Genomic DNA, 24,242 nt, shown 5'->3' on the forward strand with positions numbered 1-24,242 from the left:
TTAATTCTCACTGGCTTTTGCGCATGTGCAGGACTGGAACGTAAGCGTTTTGGGCCGTTTCATTGTGGACGCACAACTCTGTGAAAATGACTGAAAACGCTGGTGTGGACGCGGAGCATTTTCAGATGAAAACGCCGTTTTCAAATCTATCAGGGCCTGTGTGGACGTACCCTAAGGAGGGGAACTTCAGGAGGTGTAGTGTTAACACCTGTGAGTCATGGCGACTATAACCATGGTTTTAAGCCTTATCAATATGCAATTATTCAAGTTATTAAAAAGAAAATTCATTCCATACATGTCAACATTTTAATACAGGCATTTAACGTGTGTCTCTCTCACTGAGCCAGTCTAGGAACTGTATTCTCTATTTGCACTTTCATTCAGTCCTTGAGTTTGCCGCTTACTTGGAACACATCATGTTCAGGTTTTTGCAGGCATTCTATTGGTACATAGAATAAGATGTGTTACTTTTGTTTGTGGTGGTTGAATCCAGTCATTTCTCGTGTTTATTAATATGTGGTTGTATTTTATGTTTACATTTGCAGCTGTGGAATTTGGTTTAGAAAACACATTGACATTAGTGTGTTACCTAGCCTTAAAGTACTGGACCTTGCCTTCCGTCATTCCCACCTCCCCGTTAACAGCAGCCTGTCAAACCTGTTTCACCCCCAGGACAGGTGCAACAGTGTCGTTGGGAACCCAGTGGGTGTATTTGTTTTTTGTAAAGACAGGACTTACAAGAAGGGAAAACATTTGTGTACGATTGCATTTATGCTTGCTCTTGCAAATTACTTGTGTGGGCACACACAGTTTTTTACAATACTTTCTTTTCTTCTTCTTCCTTCTTGCCTAAAAGGAAACACTGAGGCCCTCGGACAACACCAGCCCCTCCACTAACTGCACAGAGGAAGACTACCGCAACAAGCCCAACGAGAACTCCTACTGTTACCAGCTTCTACAGGAGCTGGACAAGCAACGCAAAAGTGGCATCCTTTGTGACGTCAACATTGTCGTCTCGGGCCAGGTGTTCCGCGCGCACAAAAATATCCTGGTCGCAGGCAGCCGCTACTTCAAAACCCTCTACTGTCTGACCAAGAGCGAGACCCAGGACCAGACCACGGTCACACACCTAGATGTTGCTGCTGTGCAGGGCTTCTCGGTCATCCTCGACTTTCTCTACTCTGGGAATCTGCTGCTCACAAGCCAAAATGCCATTGAGGTGATGTCAGTTGCTAGTTACCTCCAGATGTCAGAGGTTGTACATTCTTGTAGGGCTTTTATAAAGGATGCTCTGAACATCAGCATCAAGCAAGAAGCTCCCGATTCCGTGGTGGTGGACTACAACAAGAGGCAGATGGTAGCCAAAGAGGGACAAAGGGGGCTAGACCGTAAGCCAAGTAACTTCTGGGCGACAAGCATCCTGTCAAAGCTATCAATCAAGGCCAGCAGCAATCAAGGGAAGGAGGCAATGGAAGAAGATGACGAAAATGGCCGCGTAAAAGAGGAGACGAGTGATATAGAGGTGACAGTGGTCGGGGGTGAGGGCTGTGCCCTGGTAACCCCCGGAGCCTCTGGTAGCTGGACCCACCACGACAACTCATCTGATTCAGCAGAGACCAATGAAATGCGGGCGACGAGTGGCCAGACGCGGGTCTTCGTCTGGAACGAGCCAGCCACAGGCGGCACGGCTGCATCACCCGCAGCAATAAAGCGAGAGGCACCGGATGCTGCAGCTGGAAGTGGACGGAGGAAAAAACAAGCTACAACACGGCGGTTTGTCTACAATTTCCCACCAGAGCCTGAAGAGGGATTTGATGAGGGGATGTTCATCCAGCCTTCAGCCTCCTACCCCAGAGAAGACTTCTCCTCGCTCTCCGAAAATGCTGGTAAGACACACATTTAACACGCCTTTTCAACTTTACAACAGTCTTGCTATGAGATGTGAGAATATGTGGATTGTCCTTTATAGCTAATGCTAAGTAGTAATTAGCATAAGAAATTTTGTTTCTTGTATAGGTGTTTATATTCTTCCTTTACCCATCCCCCCATCATGCCTGACAAACTCCTTCTATCAGAAACTCCTACAACACACAGTGGAGCCTCAGACCGAGCTCTTGTCCTCCGCTGTAAATCATCCTTGCACTCCTGGTAGTCACATGACACATTAAAACCTTGTATTTAAAGTGAATAATGTAAATGAACCATTTTTTTTGTGCAAATGCAGAATAACGCACTGTGCTTTAGAAGTAATTCCAACCTTGAAAGGAGTCTGTAGCTGCACATTTGTCGGGCAAAAAGGTTTTAAAAAATATAGTGAAGATTACTGAGTAGAGCCCTGAAACATGAGTGGTTCAAAAGCAACATTCAGTTGGCTTTATCATCAAGTAACAAACGTTTCCTACTTGCTAACCCAATAAAAGCACAGATTGAACCCAAAGCAGTCCAATCTGTGCTTTTCAAGCATCTAACCTGCCATGAATGGTCAATAATTAAACCAATCCTGGACTCGGTCTTCACCAAATACTCCAGACCATTGGGCTCATAAAAGTTAAGAGATGAAAGATCTAGATATGTTAATGTTGCCAGGTCTGTCCTTCTAACGCTGAGGTTGTTTTTGTTTCTGTAAGAGACTTTCGTGTATTCCATTTCTTGAAATCTTCTGTCCATTCAGTCTTTTTCTCTTCTGTTCAACACTGGTTACATTTGTACTCTCAGTCTTAAACTATCTGTTCCTTCATCCACCCTATCCAGTCCGCATGCGTTGTAGCACTCTTAGTAATCTCTTCTTAGATCCAGCCTTCTCCATCTCTTGTTGCCATTAAGCATGGCTCTCCATCTAACCATAATGATATCACATATTAAGTGGAGTGGTATGGACAGGGGGAAGAGGATGTGAAGACTGTGTGTACAAGAAGTAGAGAACTACATTTTATGTACGTGTGGTGTGAGAGAGACAGAAGCCCTCCCTGATGCGAGATAATGAAGAAAGCAGGGGAAGCATTTCTTCCCGCAGACCTCCCTAAATGCACTTGAATGCTCTTAGTGCCTCCAAGGCCTCTTTTAAAATGTACGTGTAGCGATGCTGGGTGTTGGCCTAGAGAGAGTTCACTTAAAGCTGTTAGTTTTTAACATGTGCGCTCCGTGTCTCTGTTTGGTATATACAGCTTTTTTCCAAATAAAGAGATGTTTATGGCTTTGTGTAAGACATCAATCACATGAAAAAGGTTTTAAGGCAGCTGTTTACCCCTAAATTATATTTTCTGTCCAACAGTACATTTACCTCAACTACCAGATTTTTAGTCGAGCAGTATGTGCTGCGTTTTCAATGTAAATAATGATCGGCTCACCAAAATATAACCACCTCCTCATCCAGACGCTTAAATCCTTTAACTACTACAGTCAGGAACCTTGAACGTCTGTAACTAATGGCCGACCTTTTGTGAAATATCTGCAAGTGGTGGTGTCCAGAGAATTTAAGGCTAAAATGTGCAGCACATTATGCTGCTGCTGTTTGATGTGGGAGAGGAGGGCGCTTCACCTCTTTTTAGGTCATAAGAAATGTAGCCCGGTTGTGCGCTAAACATGTGATACAGCATTCATTTGAGGTTAAATTGTACCGTTTGTGGCATTTCTCCGGTTCCCATTGTCAGTGGAGTGCATTCTAAGCGGGGGTTTTTTGTTTTGTGTGTGTATTAGTGTTAGTTCCCATTTTTGGAGTAGTGCTACAAAGTGCAGACTAAGTTAAGTTGCTGAGGGTTTTTTCTTCTTCTGAAGATTAGAGCTGAGGTTGAAACTACAAAAGTTTTGGCAAAGAATCCTGATCTCATCAGCTGTTTTGAACAAGTCTAAATATGTCATCTCAACGTCCACCTTTGTTGTGGTGTTTGTGTCACATACAATTGACGTCACAGGATGTTCAGCCGCATTGCTATAACGACCCCACGCACATTAGGTGGTACTTAATTGTGGTGAAAAATGAGTCGTACTGCCTCGAGTAGCGTCAAGCTGATCTGAGTAGGTACCAGTGTAGGGACTAACGCATTATTAAGTAACGCTTTACAGTAACTACGTTATTATTGTGATAACGAGCACGGTAACTAATTATTATGTCAAAATCAGGAACGCGTTAATCGTTACTGGGATTTAGATTGGGTCGTTATTCGTTACTTCGTGTGGTGGCTATCGCGGAGCTTCCACAGATTCAGTAACATTAGCAAGTGGTGGAGGCCAGCAGGTGGATGAGGGAAAGGGCGAGGTGGCCCGAGGCGGCCGCTGGTGTCAGGTGAACTGAACTTCAGGTAAGAAGTTATGACCTGCAGTCTATCCGGGTCAGATATAAACCAAGTTTAGGTGGAGTTTATTTTCGTTATGCTGACTTTTTCGTACGGCGTACTAGCTAGCATGACGGAGTTTCTATACAGCTGGGTGGGCGCTATGATGTTTCTGATGTTGAACTTTATTTTATTCATAAGGTTAATTATTAGAGTTGCCAACCATCCCGTAAAAAACGGAATCCTCTCATATTCAGAGAAAATATTACGCGTTTCGTATTGAGGTGAAAAGGAACACAGTTTGTCCCGTAATTCAGCTACAATGAAAAAGACACAAAGCTATCTCTTTTTCTCTCATTCTCTCCCCCTCCCTCTTCTGTTGCTACTTCAATCATGAAACTGATCAATGATCAGCTGATTGGCTTTTCTCTCTCGTTTGTTTATCGCTCACTTTGCGCCAGAAAGAGGAATCCACTGGATGTTGCGCTAAACAACAGCAGCACGTTTAAGCTTGATCAGCTGTTGTTAGAATTTATTTAATATCACTTTCTAGTATCAGCTGATGTTTGCTGGAACCACAGCCATAAACGCTGCTGGTCATGATATCGGTTTGGATATGTGGTGAGAGGGAAACATGAATTCTCATGAATTGAGGAAACATGAATTCTCATCATGTTCATTCTCATGAACATGAATTCTTATTCTCATTTAAAATGTCTAGCTTTTAAAAAATAATTATCTGAATCTTATAACAAACGATTGATGCATATATACCATTAAAACAGTGAACATCACTGTCACAACAGCATTTGTTTTCATTCAAAGGCTTTATGATTTTTCCTATAATGGCGGGCCGGTCTCTAGTCATAACGCCCGGGCCGATTTTTTTTTTTTTTTTTTTTTGTCCCAGTCCAGCCCTGTATGCAGCTCATCTGCAGTCTGGTGTTACCTACATCTTCCTATTCAGAAGGCAGAATTTCCGAGTTCTGAGTACAATCAAAGAACCACAACTGCAGTTTTCATGTTGGATGTAAAAAGCACACATGACGCTGTGACGTAGGCTAGAATCATGGCGGCGGTCAAAGACGGTCCAGGCGTGGGATTTCTCTCGTGGAAATATGCACATTATCTTTTCCTTTCTATTGGTAGGTGGCACAGTGCACTTGTGGCAAGTAAGCAAGGTAGAAGCTAGAAGACTGTCAGTCTGGCTGGGTATCCAGTTACGGAAGCAACACATTAATAAGAAAATTCTGAGTAAAACCAAAGTTACTTTCTCTAGTAACTAGTTACTTTGAAAGTAACGAGTAACTTGAGGTAACTGAGTTACTTTTGATAGAAGTAACTAGTAATGTAACTGAGTTACTAATTTAAAGTAACTTACCCAACACTGGTAGGTACTAATGGTAAAATGACTGTAGGCTGACCTCTTGGAGCCATAAAGACAAGTGTGTGTTACACATTATTTGACAGAAACCTCCATATCCCTGTTATTTCTGACTGTTTAATGGACAAAAAAATAGCTTGTACTACTGTGTAATTTTTAAAAGTGGTTAATAAATGGTACAAAGCTGGTGAGTTTTCCTCTGTCTCTGGGGAGGTGACGATGCTAAAAAAAAAAAAAACCCTGAGTGTACTTCTCCACTCTGCAGAGGATAACTAACCTTTGTCCTCATTCTATTTAAGTAGATTTGGCTTCCTCAAGTCTTTTTTTTTTTTTTTTTTTTTAATAAATTTATTACTAATGTGCTGAAAAATTCATCAGATTGCTGGAGCCAGCATTTTGCAAACTGTGGTTCTAGTGAGTTATTTTAGACACAGGCAGCAGCCACAATGGTAGATATTCTGCATTGGTTTAGATACACTGTTGTCTGATTGAAAGATCCGTACCATTACAATTTTTCACCTCGATTATCCAGCGCCATTTATGGACAAAAAGTTTCTTATCAGAGCGGTCGGTTGGTGACTGCATTTCCCACAGTCTAGCCTTGATTAGCCATGTACTGCATACAGTGCTCAATTGTTGTAATTCAGTCTTGATTTGTGTGTCACATGATCTTCTAAATCTACATATACTTGGATAGAAAATACTAGAATGATCCATTTCCGTCATTGGTACAAGTACACACCACAAAAACTCTTCTGCTGGCTTAAACTACACAGCTCTCTCGCACTAGCTGCCTTGCATATTTCTCTTTGAGTGAATAGTCATCGAGCAATACTAGCTGTCCCAGATTCCCACAGTGATGTCACGCTCTTGGCTTTCATTTTGCTTCAGTTTGATCTGTGTAGTCGCGCTCCAAGGATGGAAACATTTTAGCACAAATGGAGGCCTTTTTTTGTTACAGTTTTTGAAAGGGATAATAAAAACTGTAACTTTTTATCCGTCTTCTTCTTGTTGTGCTTTAAATTATTCATTGCTGCAAACAACTGTTAATTATTTCCCGGTTTTTCATAATTAGTCTGGCCTTTAAATTGGGCTGACTGGTGAAATATGTCAGTTTTTTAGCATTCAAGGTAACGTCCCAAACTATTCAAATATTTAATTATGAGCTGTGAAAGCTCAGAAAAGCAGCAATTAATTTTTGGCAGTGGTTCAGTTGTAAAGACGGCTGATGTTTGAAGGAAGGTTGGTGTTGAATAGGATAAGAGCAATTGAAAGTGAAGAGTGTTTCAAGGTTATGTTACTCTGCTGATGCTGCCTGTTCTTCCTACACCAAGCCCACAGCCATTACTCATGGCCAGTAAATTCTTTGGCCAAACAAGACTGTTGGATTGTTTAAAGGGTGGGTGCTGCAAAGGCACAAAGAGCAGGTGAAATGTATTTGCATGCACACTGGTCTCTGTTGTAGCACACCCATACACACCCACGCATAGAAACAGCCCACCACTGCTCACCCTACCCCCAATCCCTGCGAGGTGCAAAGCCGCCAGGGGCAGTCCCTTCTCTCCCTAATCCACTCTAATGCACTAGGGCTGTCCTCACTATTCCAAATATTGACCCAGGGAGAATGGAGACACACTCACACACACACACAAAGGGGTGTGTCTTTAATGGGCTCTAAGCGCTGATGCTTTACGAACCGGACGTGCACGTACACACACACACACAGGTGCTCACACTAGTGCTTACAAAAGCTGAGTGTAAGATGAGCCGTGTGAGGGCTCGACTCTGTCATCCTCCAGTTAACCCCTTCCTGCTGGAGCCTCCTTAACTTGTTGCACTGGTTGGTGGAAAACACACTGCTTTACATACAGTAGGGGCCTGTGTCTTTGTGTTTGCCTATGTTGTTCACTGAAACTTCCATTGTTTCATGTGGGGGTGGTTAGTTGTGTACACAAGACATTGCGAGGTGTGCGTCGCCCCCACTCCCCACCCCACCCTCCAGGCTCTCAACCACCTCTCATCTGTCTTTTTCCCTTCTCTTGTCCCTTCCCCCTTTCCCAGAGCTGGCCAATCAGATCCAGTATAGCATCATGCAAGACTTACAACAAGGGGAGTCCTGGGAGAATGGTAAGATTCTAGACTACTGCTAAATTACCAGCTTAGGCAAATTTAGTGACTCTTGTGCAATGCCCATTATTTCAAATGAGTGTGGGAAGTCTATTTAACATGTTTCCTTTAAACAAGTGAGAAGACAAACAACCTGGTTCATTTAGGAACTCCTGTTCAACTGGTTTTAGAAGGTGCAGCTGACCTGTGATCTCTGTGAGGTGCTTTTCCACCAAAAGTTCCTGGAATTTCAAATCAGCTGATGTCCAGGCACTTTCCAAGGGGTAAAAGTTCCTCTACCGAATCGGGACTTTAGTTTCCACAGTATGTGGAAAGCCTGGGGCAAGTTTAAGCAAATTAGACTGACATATGGAAAACAAGACTGTCTCATGTAGCTTCTTTCTCTGTAAAAATGAGCAACAACGTTTGGTGTTTAATTTGGTCCTTTGGGTTAATATCTATAAAGCTGCTAAATTAAAGCTATAAATAAAGCTTCTTTTTTTTTTAAACGCTATATGTATAACAGTGACACAGAGAGCACAATTTTTTTTTAAAAAAAGGTAGTGTTCAACAAGGTGTGAGATGGGAAGACAAATTTAGACAAGTTTATGTGTTACTTTCAGTCTATTTATAAAGGATATGAAAATGGCCAGTGCTCCGACTCAACAGTACTGAACAGTCAACAAGCTGTAATTGATTTCAGGATATTCTTGAGAACCAGAATAGTCGACAGAACGGTTAGTGTCAGAACACATGCAAAATAACTTGACATCGTCACATACATGTAGGAGGGGAGAGTACTGCTTACAGTCATAAGTGACAGGGTGTATAGTGTGTGTGTATATATAGTTCATACAGCGGGCTGGTCAGTGGGTATGCACTACTTTTTTGCATTTTCATCAATGTTCCCTTTAAACTGAAAAAGATTGTCAAGCCATTTTGAAGCCGAGATTTCATCCCTTCAACTTCGTCTGACTCTAAACTGAGTTTAGATCTGAGTCCAGAATCCATAATAGGAGCTGTGTGTTATTGACTTGAATCCACAGCACACTCTAAATTAGATTCTTTCCCATTGCTCCCAAAGTTGAGACGGATCTTCTGTTTTGATTCTGCTTTGATTGTTGTTGTTTGTTTTTTTTTAATAGATGATTATTGATTTAGAGGCAAGTTAGTCAGGTGGCATCAGCTGAAAAGGTGTGATAGGGATTGTTTTTTTTAATGTAACCTTACTGAATGTGACCTTTCACTTAAAAGAAGAAAATCCCTGCATTTAAAATGCATTTATTTAAATGTACACTTTTAGGGCAGTTTGTGAATTTACACAAAATCTGTGCAGCTTAAATTCACAGCGTGTTGCACTTCCCCGAGGTGCTTCTGTGCTGTGTTTAACAAACGCAGGCCGAGTGAATACACAGGTGACCTGCTTCTCATCAACCATAGTCCCCTCCTCCCCTTAGCAACCTGCCTTGACGACTCCTCTGTTGTGCGCTCCTTGGCTCAAACAAAAGGATCAGCCCTATTACCCCACTCTCAGCGGAGACAGCCCGTTTGGAGCCTTTTCAAAATCAATACATCGTCTATTTATTTGCAAACCCAGCTGTCCTCGCTGGCTTGTAAACATACCCACAGGGTTAATGAAGAAAATGAGGGTGCAAGGACATCTGCATTATTATTGATTTACACACTGAAATAAAAATAATAAAGAAATAAATAAACATGCTGATACATAGACTTTGTCCTTGAGTGATTAAATAGCCAGGCTTTATTTATTTAGCTTGCTAATTGTGTGTTCTGTATCATTAGGCAGATCAGTGTCTATGGATTATTCAGATTGCCTTAATGCTCCTAACGAGCGTTATTAGCGTGTAGCTATCCTTAGCATACCGTTTATTATTTAATAAAGAGACTCATTAATTTAGTAGCCCGCTAACACTTGCCTCCTCGTTTCAATTGCAGTGCTCTGGTAATTGTATAAACCCCACCACCCACTCCCCCGACTGAACTACATGAGCCAAGCAGTAGATCCATAGATCCATGGTGCTGCTTTACATTCATGCCTAACATAGATCTTTGTATCATCGCCATAGCGTGACCTCTGTCGTAAAGTTAACCTGCAGACCAGTCAGCAGCTAAGGAGAGGGATTGCGGATCTGCCACAGTTAGCAGTGTGCGTAGCTTTGCCTAAATTATGTCTGCATTACAGTTTGTGGTTTGTAATGCATTTTAACTCAGTGATTTGATAAACAGGATGTTGGTTGCTGGCACACCCCTCTGTCATCATTCGGTGGAAATGCAGCTTTTATGATAATTGTCTTGCTCCATCTCACCATTATTGGTTTAAAACAACTTTCTTTTCCTTGAGCAAAATGTTGTCTCCTGCTGACCTTCCTGTGCATCTGCATGTTTTCTGTTTTTTCTCTCTACGCAGGCGAGTCCTCACACCTAGCCCTCAATAAGCTCAAGTGCCCCCACTGTAACTACATCGCCAAGCACCGTCGCACACTCAAGAGGCATCTGATCATCCACTCAGGTGTGCGCTCTTTCAGCTGCGACATCTGCGGCAAGCTGTTCACCCGCCGTGAGCATGTAAAGAGACATTCCCTGGTGAGTATGAAATATGCACTGGATCCTCTCGCGCTACCACGTGACGTGCGTCCTCCAATTTCTGGCAAACGCCACAACGCTTTGGCCGCCCCCTCACATCAGTGCACCTCCACCTTGTGTTTTGTGTCTGGTAGCTTTTGCTCAAAGGGAGTGAGTGCAGAAGTAGAAAGTTTTGGCTGCATATCTTACTTGGTAATGGTGGGAGGACTGTAGGGTCAAACACAAAGTGATGCGAAACAAATGGAATTGTGGGATCGTCCCTCATTTCCTGCATCTAAAGATAAGGAGGCCAAGTTAATCATTGTCCTGGCATCGTCCCGTTAAAGATGGAGCATAATTACTTTACTCCTTAGTCAGTTGAGAAAGATTATCCCAGTTCCATGTAGTGAAAAAAGAAGGGGAAATGTTACTGTGTTCCACTAGTGGTAAAAGCAGTTATTCTGGTGAGCCACTCCTAGTAGCTGGAAAATAAATGCCCAAACCCCACACCCCAGTTTTATCAATCATTAACAACAAAAAAAAGGATCCAAGTTCAATACTGGTAAAATAAAGGCTAGTATGGCACAATCAGCAAACGTGTTGGTCTGTTTTTCCTTCATCTGGCGTACTGTTTGAGAACCACTGGCTGAGACGAACACTTTGACATTGAAGGATGCACTTCTGTTTGCTTTCTTGCTTCAAGTCCGATGGGAATATTGATTCTGCTAACATCCAATTTATCACAGTAGATTTTGAGCTACTGCTTACCTCTGCTTAGCGTAGCATAGAAACTGGAAGCATAAATGTCTAACCTAGATTAGTCCGAAGCCTCCCATCAGCTCCAAGATTACCAGAATATTACTTTCCTTAACTTTCGTCCAAATTTTATTCATAGCTTCAAATAGAAGAGCTTTGCATGACTCATAATTCAGAAATAATCAGTCTTTTTAACTTGGCCTGGGTGCAGATCCTCAGCTGTTTTAGCTTTTCTCCATTCAAAGTGCCCATTATCCTCATTGTTGTGTCGTCACGTGCAGCAAAAGTGATTGAACATTAGTGGCCGAAACTCAGTTTAGAGGCACCGGGCTTGCACGTCTCACCTCATTTTCACAACCTCAGTGTTTTTGATGTGGCCGGTGCTGACCAGACACAAGTTTACAATCGTGTCAGTTTTTACTACCATTTTAATGATCCTCAGTACAGAAGCTCAGAGTAGCAGGTTACACAGAGGGAGATGTTGCAGTAAAGTCTTTACTTCCAGTTTTGACACTTTTTTTTTCCTCCTCTGGCATCACTGATGTGGAGGATTTTGTAAACAGCGCAGAGCTGTAGTGGCGTCACTGAACAACATGACCAATGTGGCAAGTGTAATGAGCCACTGAGGCACCAATCCCAAAGGCCTTAAGATGGGTCAGTGCCCTCCTGGCCAAGAAAAATGTTTCCTCAACCAGTTGGCAAGTGGTTGCTTGAGATGTATGCCACTGCACCGCAAACCTCCTTGCGCTAGCTTTAGTCCAGCTAGCAGCAAGCTGGCAGATTCCTGCAGTTGCCTAGTCTCCATGAAAGACACAGAGTCATGAAAAGTGCAAACCAGAAGCGGAGACCATTCACCTTCAAAGTAAAAGTTTTGAAACTTTTGTGGTAAGCCACAACTTTACTTTGAAGGCAAATGTTGCACTTGTGACCTATGGGAAACCTTGGTTATCTCCTAGCAACAACGGTGATCTCAAGGAGAACGTTAACTTTGCTCATGTTTAATATACTTGTATTGTAACTAAAACTAAAGAAAAGTAGGATAAGTCCACATTAGATTTACCAGTGAACGCATCGTTTACACAACAACTAACTGGAATTACTCCATGTCATCGACCCTGTCTACCTTCTAGGTTCACAAGAAGGACAAAAAATACAAGTGCATGGTATGCAAGAAGATCTTCATGCTTGCAGCAAGCGTCGGTATCCGCCACGGCTCGCGGCGCTACGGCGTGTGTGCAGACTGCGCCGACTCGCACCAGGCCACTCAGGAGGGCCTGGAGGGCATCGAGTTTCCTCGGGACGAAGACTTTGACGGGGAGGAAGGGGAAGAAGTGGAGGGCGAGGAACCTGCTGAGAACGACCAATCAAATTGGGGCGAGGGCAACGCTGGTGCTGCCCCGGAAGAGGACTAAAAATAATAAATACATTTTTAACAAGCTTGAGAAACAAAAATGAATAACAGTTGATGTTTAATATATATGTATACAGAAATCTAGCTGGTAAACAATCAACTCCAAAGTGCTATCAAACCTTGAGGTTACTTAATTGTGCGAGTATATGACAAAGAGTTTGATTTTTTTTTTTGATTTTTTTTTTTTTTTTAAAGAAAAAAAGCTTTGCGGGAACTCCAAGATGTACAGATTTTATTATTGCTCAAATGTGTCCAACTCTGGGCCCAGCGCCCACAAGAGAACGATTTAATGACAAATAACGTGATGAATCAGGTCTTTGGTGATGTATTTTATTTCCTGTTTTGTTTTTTGTTTTCGGGACGGGCGGGAGTCAGGTAGGGTGAAGTAGTTTTTGAGTTGAGTTAGGCCAATCATCTAAACAAAGAAATGTTAATTATTTAATTTATGAAGAGAGGTCTTTATGGTCTTATCAGATTCTATAATTTTTGTTCTATTGTTTCTTTCCTTGTCTGCGAGCAGAGCCGTAGTAAGCCGTCGCTCTCTGCTCCGTCTGAGCGTGCGTTGTAGAAGTACACAGAAGAAGAGCATTACTGTCCACAGGAAGATTTTACCTTGCTCTGTAGATTTTTTCCTTTTCTTAGATGCGCTAAATATTATTCTTTTCTGTGTTTTATATGTTTGTTTGTTTTTTCCTTCCCTGCACAAAATCTTGGAACCAAAAAATCTGTTTTGCGACTCTAATGTATTACAGCCATATTTATGATTAATTTAAGAGGGCTGTGATATTGTGCCAAACAGACCGCACACCAAGATTAAGCAGGAAACAAAAACTACTGAATTTAAACAAAAAAAGAGACAAAAAAGATGAGTGAGAGAAAGATGATGTTAGGTTTGTTGTTAAGCGGGCAGAGTGGGGGAAGATGATTTAAAAAAAAACAAATAAAAAGAAAGTACAAGGGGAAATGTTATTGCTAGCTTTACACAAATCACGGCGTCACAGTAACACTTTATTATTATTATTATTATTATTATTATAATACAAAAGCATTTGAATTTCACTTAAAGCTTGAATTTTGCCAAATGACGAAACGTTTGGTGCTGTAATGCTTGTTGCAGAATACTGGACCTACAGGCTATATATGATGTTTATAATCATAAAGCTTAAACTGACTCAGTTATGCATATGTAATCAGCTTAAACTATAGAAACACTGTTGTGCTACAGCGACTATCAGGTATGCTTTGCCATTGTTTTTAAGCTTATTTTTAAAAAAAACTTTATTTAATGCACACGCGCGCGCGCACACACACACACACATCCACACATACACATACGTTTTTGTAGAACTACCGGCAGTACTTGCAATTGACATTTTGAGGACCTAAGTGGACATCCATACCCGTTTGTTTATATTTGGTACTGAGGTATAAAGTAAATACAGTATATATCTATATATTTTGAATCACTTGAACGTTGGTTGTGAGGGGGGGGGGGGTCGGGGAGGCGTGTAGAAATCATCGTGTGTGATGTTTTTAAGTGTAAAAGAACTCCATTTTTTTTCATATGATAGAGAAATGTCATTGTTTAATTTGATGTCTTTTTTTTTGTTAAGGTCTGCCAGGTAGAAAACACTTTGTTCCACAAAAAGTGAAGCTCTATGGCGCCTCATAGACATGCACTTACTTTTGCGTTCATTAAATAATTTTCTTTTTATGTTTCTGTGTTTTGTTTTGGGTTTTTTTTTTTTTTTTTTTTTTTCTCCCCAAAAGCGGGTCTGAATGGAACTGTTTTCTTCCAATGTGCGACTTTTTTTTATTATTATTATTATTAGGTTTTTTTGTTATTTAATATTATATATATTGACTCCAAAATGCAATCAAGACTGTTAATTTCTATTTGTCCAACCAAAATTGTTGTTTGTAATTACTGATGAAATATAATGTATGAGAAAAGCCAGGTGAATACTTGCTTAGTGTAGAAGAAAAAAAATCCTTGCTCGTGTCTGTTAATTGTTGAGATTTTTTTAAAAATGTTTTTAATGCTACAGAATCATTCACTTTACCCTAGAAACATATTTTAATTTTTCTCCTTTCCACAGATGTTTTTGCTTTCTCCCTTTTTTTTGTTATTATTTCTTTAAGCACATACTTTCTAAAGAAACACGGATTGTTTGCGGGTTAAAACCTTGGAACAGCAGTATCTGTTCGTATGCAGTCGAATATACAGTATAGTACTGAAGTGCTGATGATACAGAAGATGTGTAACTTCCCTTCACACTCAGTGGAAGATGATATATTTTAGAGATATTCATACTCTTCGTGTCACTTTTACCTTCAAATCACTGTGGGATGGGATATATTACGGATCTATATATATATATATATATATATATATATGTTGAGAATATATGAGATAAATATATATATATATGAAGAATATATTATTTAACTAGTGGATTTACTTAATGGAACATTAACAGTCGGCTACAAACCTGCTGTGGCGATTTATTTCCGTGAACTTTAACCTTCCGCTTTCTGTCGCGCGCTCTGTTCACGCCGTGTGCTTGTTCATGACACCATCCTGTTGTCTTGTTTGTTCTTTTGATACTATTTACCATCCTACTGATTTTACTGTAATGAATGAAACTCAAAACTATGATGTATCATTTTAGATTTTATGCTGTATTTGTTATATGGACATTAAAAAAAAAAACCACACACCAAAAAAACACGAGAAAAAAAAAAAAAAAAAAAAAAAAAAACAGAGCAAAAACACTACAGATGTAAAGCAGAGGTTTTTTTTCCCCAGCTGTATTTTTTTACGCTGTTGCAAAAGGTTGTATTTTTCAATTTCTCTCGAACTTTAACAGTGATGCAAAACTCGGGCCCCGCCTCAGTGCCCTCCGAACACAAAGCAGATTCAGGTTACTCTTTTTACGTTTTTATCAAGGGTTTTCAAAGATGGAACTACATTCTCCTTTTTTCTGTCTGAATTGTACTACTGTTCCTCTCTATACTACATTTTAAGAATAAAACTTTGATATTGCTTTAACCTCTTTGTGCGCTTCTCTTTCCTGCAGCGGCCCCCTACGGTTTTCTGATGATGGCCTCCCAAATCCTTTTTCTATTCGGAGAAATAAACCGAGCTCCGTCTATTCAAAACCCAGAGCGCTCAACAACAAAGAGAAACATGCCCAACCAAATCACTTTCTGATTGCTTTACCTTAGTTTTTATGAAGTGATGGACCGTCTTGCAGTGGGATACATTGGAGTTCTCAGACTCATGCTCAAATTTAAGCTTAGTTTTCATGTTAATGACTACCTCTAAATTAATCATCTTGTACAGTTGTGACAATATTGTGTTTACAAAATCTGTACCAGAGCAAGCTGCACAGCCTCTGTGGTAGATCCTGCTCTCCAGAACCGCACTGTGGCATAATCGTGCACACACAGCCTGACTCACAAGATGAACGGTATCAGCTACACTAGCAAACGTGCACTCACTACTTCATGAGGTACAACAGTTGTGCTTTAGGTTTTGTGGCACAGATTCAACAAGGTGCTGGAAGCATTTTTTTACTCCAAATTCTGACCCTGCCATCCACATGTCTCAGTAAAAATCGGGACTCATCTGAGAAGGTTTTGAAAGTCTACTGTTGTCAAACTGTAGCCTCAGTTTTCTGTTCTCACCTGACAGGAGTGGTACCCGTTGGTCTTCTGCAGCTGTAGCCCGTCTTCTTCAAGGTTTTTCATGTTGTGCATTCAGAGATGATTTTCTGGTTGTGATAAGTGCTTATTTGGATTACTGTTGCCTTCCTATCAACTCAAAGCAATCTGGCTTCAACAGGAAACTTTCACCCAGAGACATGCTGCTCGCTGGATATTTTCTCTTTTTCAGACTATTCTCTGTAAACTTCAGAGATGATTGTGTGGGAAAGTCCCCACAGATCAGCAGTTTCTAAAATACTCAGACCAGCCCATCTGGCATGGTGACCACGCCAGATTGATGCTCCATGCTTAAATGCATTAAGTTGTTGTCATTTGATTGGCTGATTAAATATCTGTGTTCATGAGGAGTTAAATAGATGTAACTAACAAAGTGGCCAGTGAATGTATTTTTAAACATAAGATGATGACATAACTTATTTGGGAAATAACAAATGCATTAGAAGAATAAAAAACAAATAAACAACAAGAATGACATGGAACTAGGCCGTGGCCTTTAGTGGAGGAGCCAATGACCTCCAGTGCCGTGGGTCAGCCACACCCAGCTTTCACGTCAAGGTTTATCTCTGTTTTTTCACAGATGAGATGCCATCATGTTAACAAAAGCTATCCAGAGACAGGTAGAGCCGCAGATGTCACCAGGAACACGTGTCACAATGACACCCACACAGAGTTACAAGGCGAGCAAACGAAACCAAGCGCATTGTCACAGCTGATAGAAACTGTTTAATGGACACTGTGCACCATCTGTGGTGATATTGGTATTGTTATGATTATAGAGGGATCATACACGGGAGGAAAATACGCCCGGGACTGGGGAAGACCTTCCTTGTTTGTGCTGTGCCGGGTTTGTCAGTGTTTCAGATAGCATGCTTCAGCAGTTGAAACTAAGAGTTTCCACTAACTGTTGAACACCAGCAGGTTGAGCAGGAGTGACACACCTGTGGTTAAGGGATAACAACAGCTGACAGACAGCCGGCAGTCAGGGTAACTCCTTTCTGGTGAACACATGATATTTTCCGAGATTTACTGATCCCTGCACAGCTTCAGGTCATGTTCGGTCAGCAGTTTACTGTGTGCTTATTTCTGTCACATTTTCCTCCCAATATAATAATGTCTTCTGTAAAGACAGGAAACAGTGGCGTCAGCTGATACCTGGAAGAATCCATCATCAGTAAAACATGTGTTATTTAATTTTAGCGCCTGATAGCACGGCCCAGAAGTCCTCTGGACTCTTATCAGAGGCTGGACACACAGATGGTTTTATCTTGCAATGTTCTGACCTTTGAAGTTGAAGTGCTGCCACCTGCTGGTAGGATCCGGTTTAGCATGAAGTTTAAGTTTTCCCCCCTCTGGCACCAGGTGGCAGCACTTCTCTGTGCATTTCTTCCTTCTTGGCCAAAAGTCATCCTTCTGTTCCTGTTACGCAGTGATACTGATCACGAACAGCTCGGTAGCTGTGCTGCTGAGTGAGGAGATGCAGTGAGTCTGTAATGCAGAGGTGCCAAACATAAGGCCTGGGAGCCTGAATCGATCACAGACTCCAATCCGGCACACTGGAAGGCTTTGGAAAATGTAAAGAGAGTATAGATTTAGAACTTTTAGCTGTATTTTCACAGGATTTAGAGCTTTTCCTATTGATAAAGACTCCCACCCCACTGCCATTCATACAACACTAAAGTAATTAAGCAATAAATAAACAGCTTAATGACAGAAAAGTTCCTAGTTCTACTATAGAAGTGTCTGTTTTCATTATTGTGGGTCTACTTTAAAAGAAACTTTTATAATTACAGGACAGTCTGGGCAATGAGCTACCAGAACATTTTCTGTTCTTTTACACTTTTATCGTGTACAGAAACTGAGCTGTATTGTTGAACTTCTTCTTTTTATCTTTCTATATTTCCTTTCTTCTTTTTTTATATTAAAAAATCTCAGAGATTCAGTGTTTGGTGAAATGATTCAGCCCACTTAAAATCAAAGAGTACTGCATGTGGTCCACAACGTACAATGATCTTGACATCCCTGCTTTAATGCATCATTCCTTTTTAAATTTCTCATTTTAATATCCCTCAAATTTTATGAAGTTTTTAGCACATGTCAGTCATTCAGTGTGCATGTTTTAGACCACATGAAAATGACACAATCAGCACTAAAATCCACAAACTTGATGCTTGCGCTGAAATGGACAAAATGCAAAGAGTGCATTGTTGCCGTTTTTTGTGGTGTATGCCGAGCCAAACGTTTATTATAAGTGTGTTTATTTCCTCGTGGGCATCAAGACTGCTGTTTGCTGTTTGAGTGTGATGTGTACACACAAAGAAGTAATCATCAAACACTGGCATTGTGGGCAACCACACACTGCCCTATTCTTTATCCTGTGTGTGTGTGTGTGTGTTCACGCGCGTGAATGTGTGCACAAGCCTCCTTCCCATTCACAGGCTCTTTTGTGTGTATATCTGTCAGCAGTGTTGTCTGCAGGCAGGCCCTCATTGTGTTGAACCACTGCTCCTTATTGACACAGGGCCCCTGGCGCTTCATGTTCCCATGGCCTCCCAGCCACGATGGACGGAAGGCTGAAACCGGAGCTCTGGACCTGGGGAGAGTTTGTTTGCACTCCCCTTTCTCTCCCCTGGTGCTCCTGGAGCTTGTGTGTACAGGGCAGCGGCTGAATGGATGGCAGCGTAGTGGAAGTGTGTGTGTGAGTAAAGGGGATGTTTATAATGTGTGTGTGTAGCCCATGCGTGGTAGCTTGGACATGAAAATAAAGTGGAACGGCCGGTAATCATAGGGTCCAAGCTGCAGGGGAACCCCACTGCCACACATTGTGTGGGCATGAAATGTGCATGCGTGTTCATGTGTGTGCATGTGGGTGTGTTTTTGACCTTCATGATGTATCAGGCCATTGCTGTCCTCTCATAGGTCAAAGGGGGGAAAGACATTATTGGAGAAGATTATTCCCTGATCACCATTATCTCCTCTGTGACCTGCTGTGACCCTGCTCTGGACGAATCAGGTTCTCATGTGCAAAAATGTTCCCAGTAGGACAGTCCTGGTCGTCTTAACCTTTAAAAGCAATGAAGGATTAGATCATTTATCAAGGAAATAAAAGATATGATTTGGATTTATGTTCGTTATAGAAAACAAAGGATTCGGTGTTTCTGGATCTTTGAAACAAGATTCTAAAAGTGGAATCTGAACCTCTGTGGAACCAGTCTTTTCCAGTCAGAGTACTGGAGTACCGTTTTTAGAGATACAGGGTTTAAATTTTAATGCTTATTTTCCAACTGTTGCAGGTTTTTATGAATTTTGCACCAATCACATTAAATAATTTAGCTGTAAAGGATGAAACATTTATTTGATCACTTTCTTCCACAGTGTCCTGAAGAGCTGGCAAACTTAGAGCCATTCTTTACTTAAGTAGAAGGACAGATACTGACAGTCAGTAAAAGTGAAAAAGTGCATGCTCTGGGATGTACTCAGAGTAGGAAAGTAAAAAAAGGTCTCTAAGGGACGTTTCTACCAGCTATTTTTGTGCAAATGTAATTGAACCTTAAGCTATATTAACATTATATTAAAATAATATTATTATGAGTACAGTGGGATTCAGAAGGTGGGAGAACCCCAAGATTGTTTTTGGTGGTTCAGCATGATGAACACTGCACCAAAAAACGCCGTCCCCCATCATTCTGGCCCACTTTGACCCCTGAGTATAGCGCTATAACTGATGCATAAATTATATGTTTTTACCTCTTTCAGCTCTTTGTATGCAGTAATCCTGGTTTTTATGTGTTATTGTTCCCTCTGTTTGGTGCGCAGTGATGTGAAATAAAGCCTTCGTTCAGACGCATTAAACCTAAAGTTTAAAACAAGCCTGTTTTGAAGATGTAAGGAGTAGAAAGTACAGATATGTGTGTGAAAATGTAGGGAGGAAAAACAAAAATTCATCTGAAAAATAAATACTTAAGTAAAGTACAGATACCTGAAAATCCTATTTAGAGTAATGAAGTATGTGGCAGCATCCAGAAGGTGAAAATATCCCACAATTGTTGGAAAAAAAAGGAAAAATCTGGAAGTAAAATGTGCTTTAAAAAAACTTCATGTTTTAGAGTAGCAAAAAAATAATAATAATAAAAACCTTTGTTACAGCGTGTAAATCACAGCAAATCAAGTCAACTGTTAAAAATCTATTAATTATATTTTTTCAGGAAATGGGAAAAAAACTCAGAACTCCAATAATTGTTCAAATTTCTGAGCTGATGGGTAGCAGTGGTGGTGGTGGTGGGAAAAACTGGTTGATGAACTAAAACGTGTGCATGTGTGGGTGGAAATGCTCCATCCATCCTTCCATCCGGCTGTGTGCACAATAGAGCTCGGGGCGGCACAGTGTGTGTGTTTATGTCAGGAGGACACACACACACACAGTTGGTCTGGCGGGCTTTGCTGTGTGAACCTGGCAGGGGCGCACAAATAAACACACACACACACACACGTAAGGAAAGGAATTACCATGTGAAAACGAAAGGGCAATTAAGACGTGGAGAGTTTACTGGCTTGTGGTGTTGTGGCCTCTCTTCTGTCCTTTTCTTTTCAGTGGAGCTTTATTTAGGGCCACCATCTCCAAGTCAAGGCCTGCATCATTTATACACACACACACACACACACACACGCACACACACACACACACACACACACACACACACACACACACTGTGTTAGGCTGTGTTTCTGCCTGATATGACATTGCTGCCTCAGGCTTCCCTTTCTCTGGTGCACGGGTGAGAGAAATGTGTGTTTGTGTTTTTAATCCGTTATAGTTACAGAGGAGTATCTCTGTTTGTGATTTTGTCTGATAATCCACACACACACACACACACACACACACACACACACACACACACACACACACACACGCTGTCATGTTCGTACTTGCGTTCTATTTATCGAGTGACATAGTGTTTTTCTTTGATGTCATATTCTTCCTGAGGGTCCGCCTGCATCTGTTCATGACTCTCTGTTTGTTTATTAGCATCTGTTGGTGTGTGTGTGTGTGTGGGACAGCATGTGTGTGAGAATGTGTACTCATACCGTATCATCGCAGCGTGTGTCCCAGCTCGTCTATGGTGTCAAGAAGTGACAACACGTGTGTGTGTGTGTGTGTGTGTGTGTGTCTAAGAGAAGGTGCTGGTTCCCACAGCTCAGATCTAATTCATCTGTAACTCAATCTCCGTGTGAGTGTCGCTCCTCCAGTGCTCTCCTCTCCCTCTGGACTCTGTGTGTGTGTGTGTGAGTGTGTGAGTGTATATACATCTGTGTGTGTGAGTGTGTGTGGTGGGGAAGACATTTCCCTTCATACCCCATAGGATCAGTTTACTGTGTCAACGCCAGGAGCTTGACGGCAGCAGCAGCAGCAGTCATATTCACACACGCACACACACGAACCCGCGCTCACATATACAAATCAGACACCCTACACCTACCATTCAGACATCTGGAAGGTTAAGGGACACTGATCATGTGTGGGTGTGTGTTTGTGTACATATCTCCATTGGTTTTTCCGGGGGGCTAAGACACAATGCATGTCCTTCCAACAATTTAAGAGCAGCATGGGGATATTAAACTCACAGCAAACGCCTCATAAAAGTCTTATCAGGAGACTCACCTGCTTCTCGTGTTTCAGTAGTTGATATTGACGAGCAAAACCTTTTATTTTTATTCATGCATTTATTTATTTATCTATTTGAGAAAATATTGCACAGAATTCTCTTCTTTTTTTTAATCGTCTAAATGCAAAGTGACCTAACTGCCTGCTGTCTTAGAAGTCGGACACTATTTCCTACTCGCATATCACATAGCAGCTCACCTGAGTGTCTAAACTGGTGCTAAATGTATCATAAATCACTGCTGATTGAAACAAGCATATCGCACATTTAGAAATGAAAGTGTGAGAGATGAACAAAAAGCATTTTAAGAGATTAATGTGATCACGCTGTCTCTCTACGTTCTTCTCTCTGAAAATGCGGAAATGGAGTATAACATTACCACCAAAGTGCAGAATTTCTCACAGGAAACTACACGAGTGAAATGTAGGTGAGACAGGATTACAGCTCAGACAGTTTGGGGTTTCTCTTTTCTCTGTTTGCGAGGGGCTGCCAATCAGAAGAAAGCTGCCTTGAATGTGGGCGGGTCTTAAAGGTAGAGGAGCTAAAACATAAAAAAAAAAACACAGACCTTTATAAACACTCTACTGGACCCATTTAAAAATAGAGAGACAATGAATGAAACTGTCGCTCTCTTGTCAATACCTTTTATAAACCGACGTGTGACTTTTGTTGCCGAGAGACCCGTCAGGCTGAAAGGCCTGGGGTAAATTTATGGGTATGTGCCTTAAACATGTGCTTATGCCCAACACAAGAACAGCTGAGAGAGTGTAAGCTGTGCAAAGTTTCCTTTGGCCTGCTGCGGCTACAGAGGAAACAAAGTACGGAGATGAGCAGCGAGGAAAGGAGGGAGTGAAGAAGAGTGGGATTGTGCTTCAGACAGAAAACAAATCCGAACAGATGTGAACGACTGTGGGAGCGCCGAGTGTGTGTGAGAGTTTGCGTTTGTGAGCACTGGGAGAAAAAGAAAATCATAAGGGATCAGGCCAGCCAGGAGGGTGTGTGTGTGTCTGTGTGTGTGTGTGTGTGGGAGCGGCTGAGAACATGTGGAGTGTTTGTGTGAAAACAAAAGTGTGTGTGTTTGTGTGCCATTGTTCCTGCAAACGCTGGTGCCCTGAGACTTTTAATGTCCAAGTGTTTATACAGTCACTGCTGTGCATTCAGCACTTTGTTATTGTATTCATGCATGTGTGTGTGCATGTCTTTGCGCGTGTGTGCATATTGTGCGCTGGCTGAATAGCGTTTGGTACACCAGGCAAAAGGAATGTGTGTGTTTGTGTGTGAGATTACAGCCCTGAGGGTTGAGATCCTACTGTGGCTGAAGGTGCTACTGATGTCTTGTTAGCAACTCCACTGTTATTCACACACACACACACACACACACACACACACACACACACACACACACACACACACACACACTTTTTTACTTGTTACGCAAGACGATGGCTCTCGCTACCAAACACAACAAAATGCCCGCTGACACATTAACACACAGACCAGTGAACTGTGACATCAGCTATTCAGACTTTACCCCGTTGGCCTTAATTTACTTCATTTTCACCCCAGGACGTGGCAACAAGTAATCATTATTTCATCTGAAAATGTCAAAGGTCAAAGAAAGGCAAAGAATGACGACGACACAGAAGTCCTTGTTTTGCAAAGTGCATTTTCAATCATTTCTAAAGAAGCTCTGGGTACATCATTTGGAGTAATAATATAATAATATATAGCAGTATGTAGAATAATATATGCTGATCTATCTATCTATCTATCTATCTATACTCATAGACAAACTCCAGGTAATACCAACAGTTAACTGAATTTAGGTAAACAAAGCTCTTCTAATTACATTGCAACAGTCACTTTATTAAGTGTTGGTTAATGCAAACATCTAACCTATGTCCCAAAACCTAGGCTGCATCCTTCGGACGACCCGGCCTTTGTGGTCTACGTGGGCCAGGTCCTTCGAAGACCGAGAAGGCCGGAAGCGCGAGATTGTGAAATTGGACGGTCTAACCTTCAGAATTGCATCACCAGCTGTCTCGGTGGAGTTGAATAAACTCGGCCATCTGCTCCTTGCTATCTAAAATATAACTGGACACTGGAGTAAATTCTCGACTGTCTGACACTTCTGTTTAATCAGTTTTCTGTTTGATGTTTATTGACCTGTGTGAAAACCCCAGAGGAAACCCAGAGGGATTAATAAATTTTTATCTAATCTAATCTAATCTAATCTAATCTAATCTAATCTAATCTAATAACTTTTATCTCAGCCAAACTGATTTAATCAGGAACAAATGAAACACTGAAAAAAGCCAAACAACAACATGTTTAAGCTGAGTGAC

The 24,242-nt window shown here is 41.4% G+C and overlaps 1 protein-coding gene across 2 annotated transcripts in view; it reads left to right on the forward strand.

Annotated features, from left to right (window-relative positions):
* The window catches only part of zbtb10 (zinc finger and BTB domain containing 10), a 23,569-nt gene extending 8,006 nt beyond the window's left edge, over positions 1–15,563 (forward strand). The window contains exons 2-5 of one of the 2 annotated variants that reach the window (XM_085148740.1): positions 857–1,886; positions 7,717–7,782; positions 10,190–10,365; positions 12,231–15,563. In XM_085148740.1, the coding sequence (XP_085004866.1) occupies positions 857–1,886; positions 7,717–7,782; positions 10,190–10,365; positions 12,231–12,512 (1,554 nt within the window). In that variant the 3' untranslated portion in view covers positions 12,513–15,563. The remainder of the gene's footprint in view (positions 1–856; positions 1,887–7,716; positions 7,783–10,189; positions 10,366–12,230) is intronic. The other variant, XM_085148741.1, reaches the window with a different exon arrangement.
* Positions 15,564–24,242: the final 8,679 nt, after the last annotated feature.

The sequence above is a fragment of the Neolamprologus multifasciatus genome, chromosome 22, assembly GCF_963576455.1.
Source record: "Neolamprologus multifasciatus chromosome 22, fNeoMul1.2, whole genome shotgun sequence".
NCBI lineage: Eukaryota > Metazoa > Chordata > Actinopteri > Cichliformes > Cichlidae > Neolamprologus > Neolamprologus multifasciatus.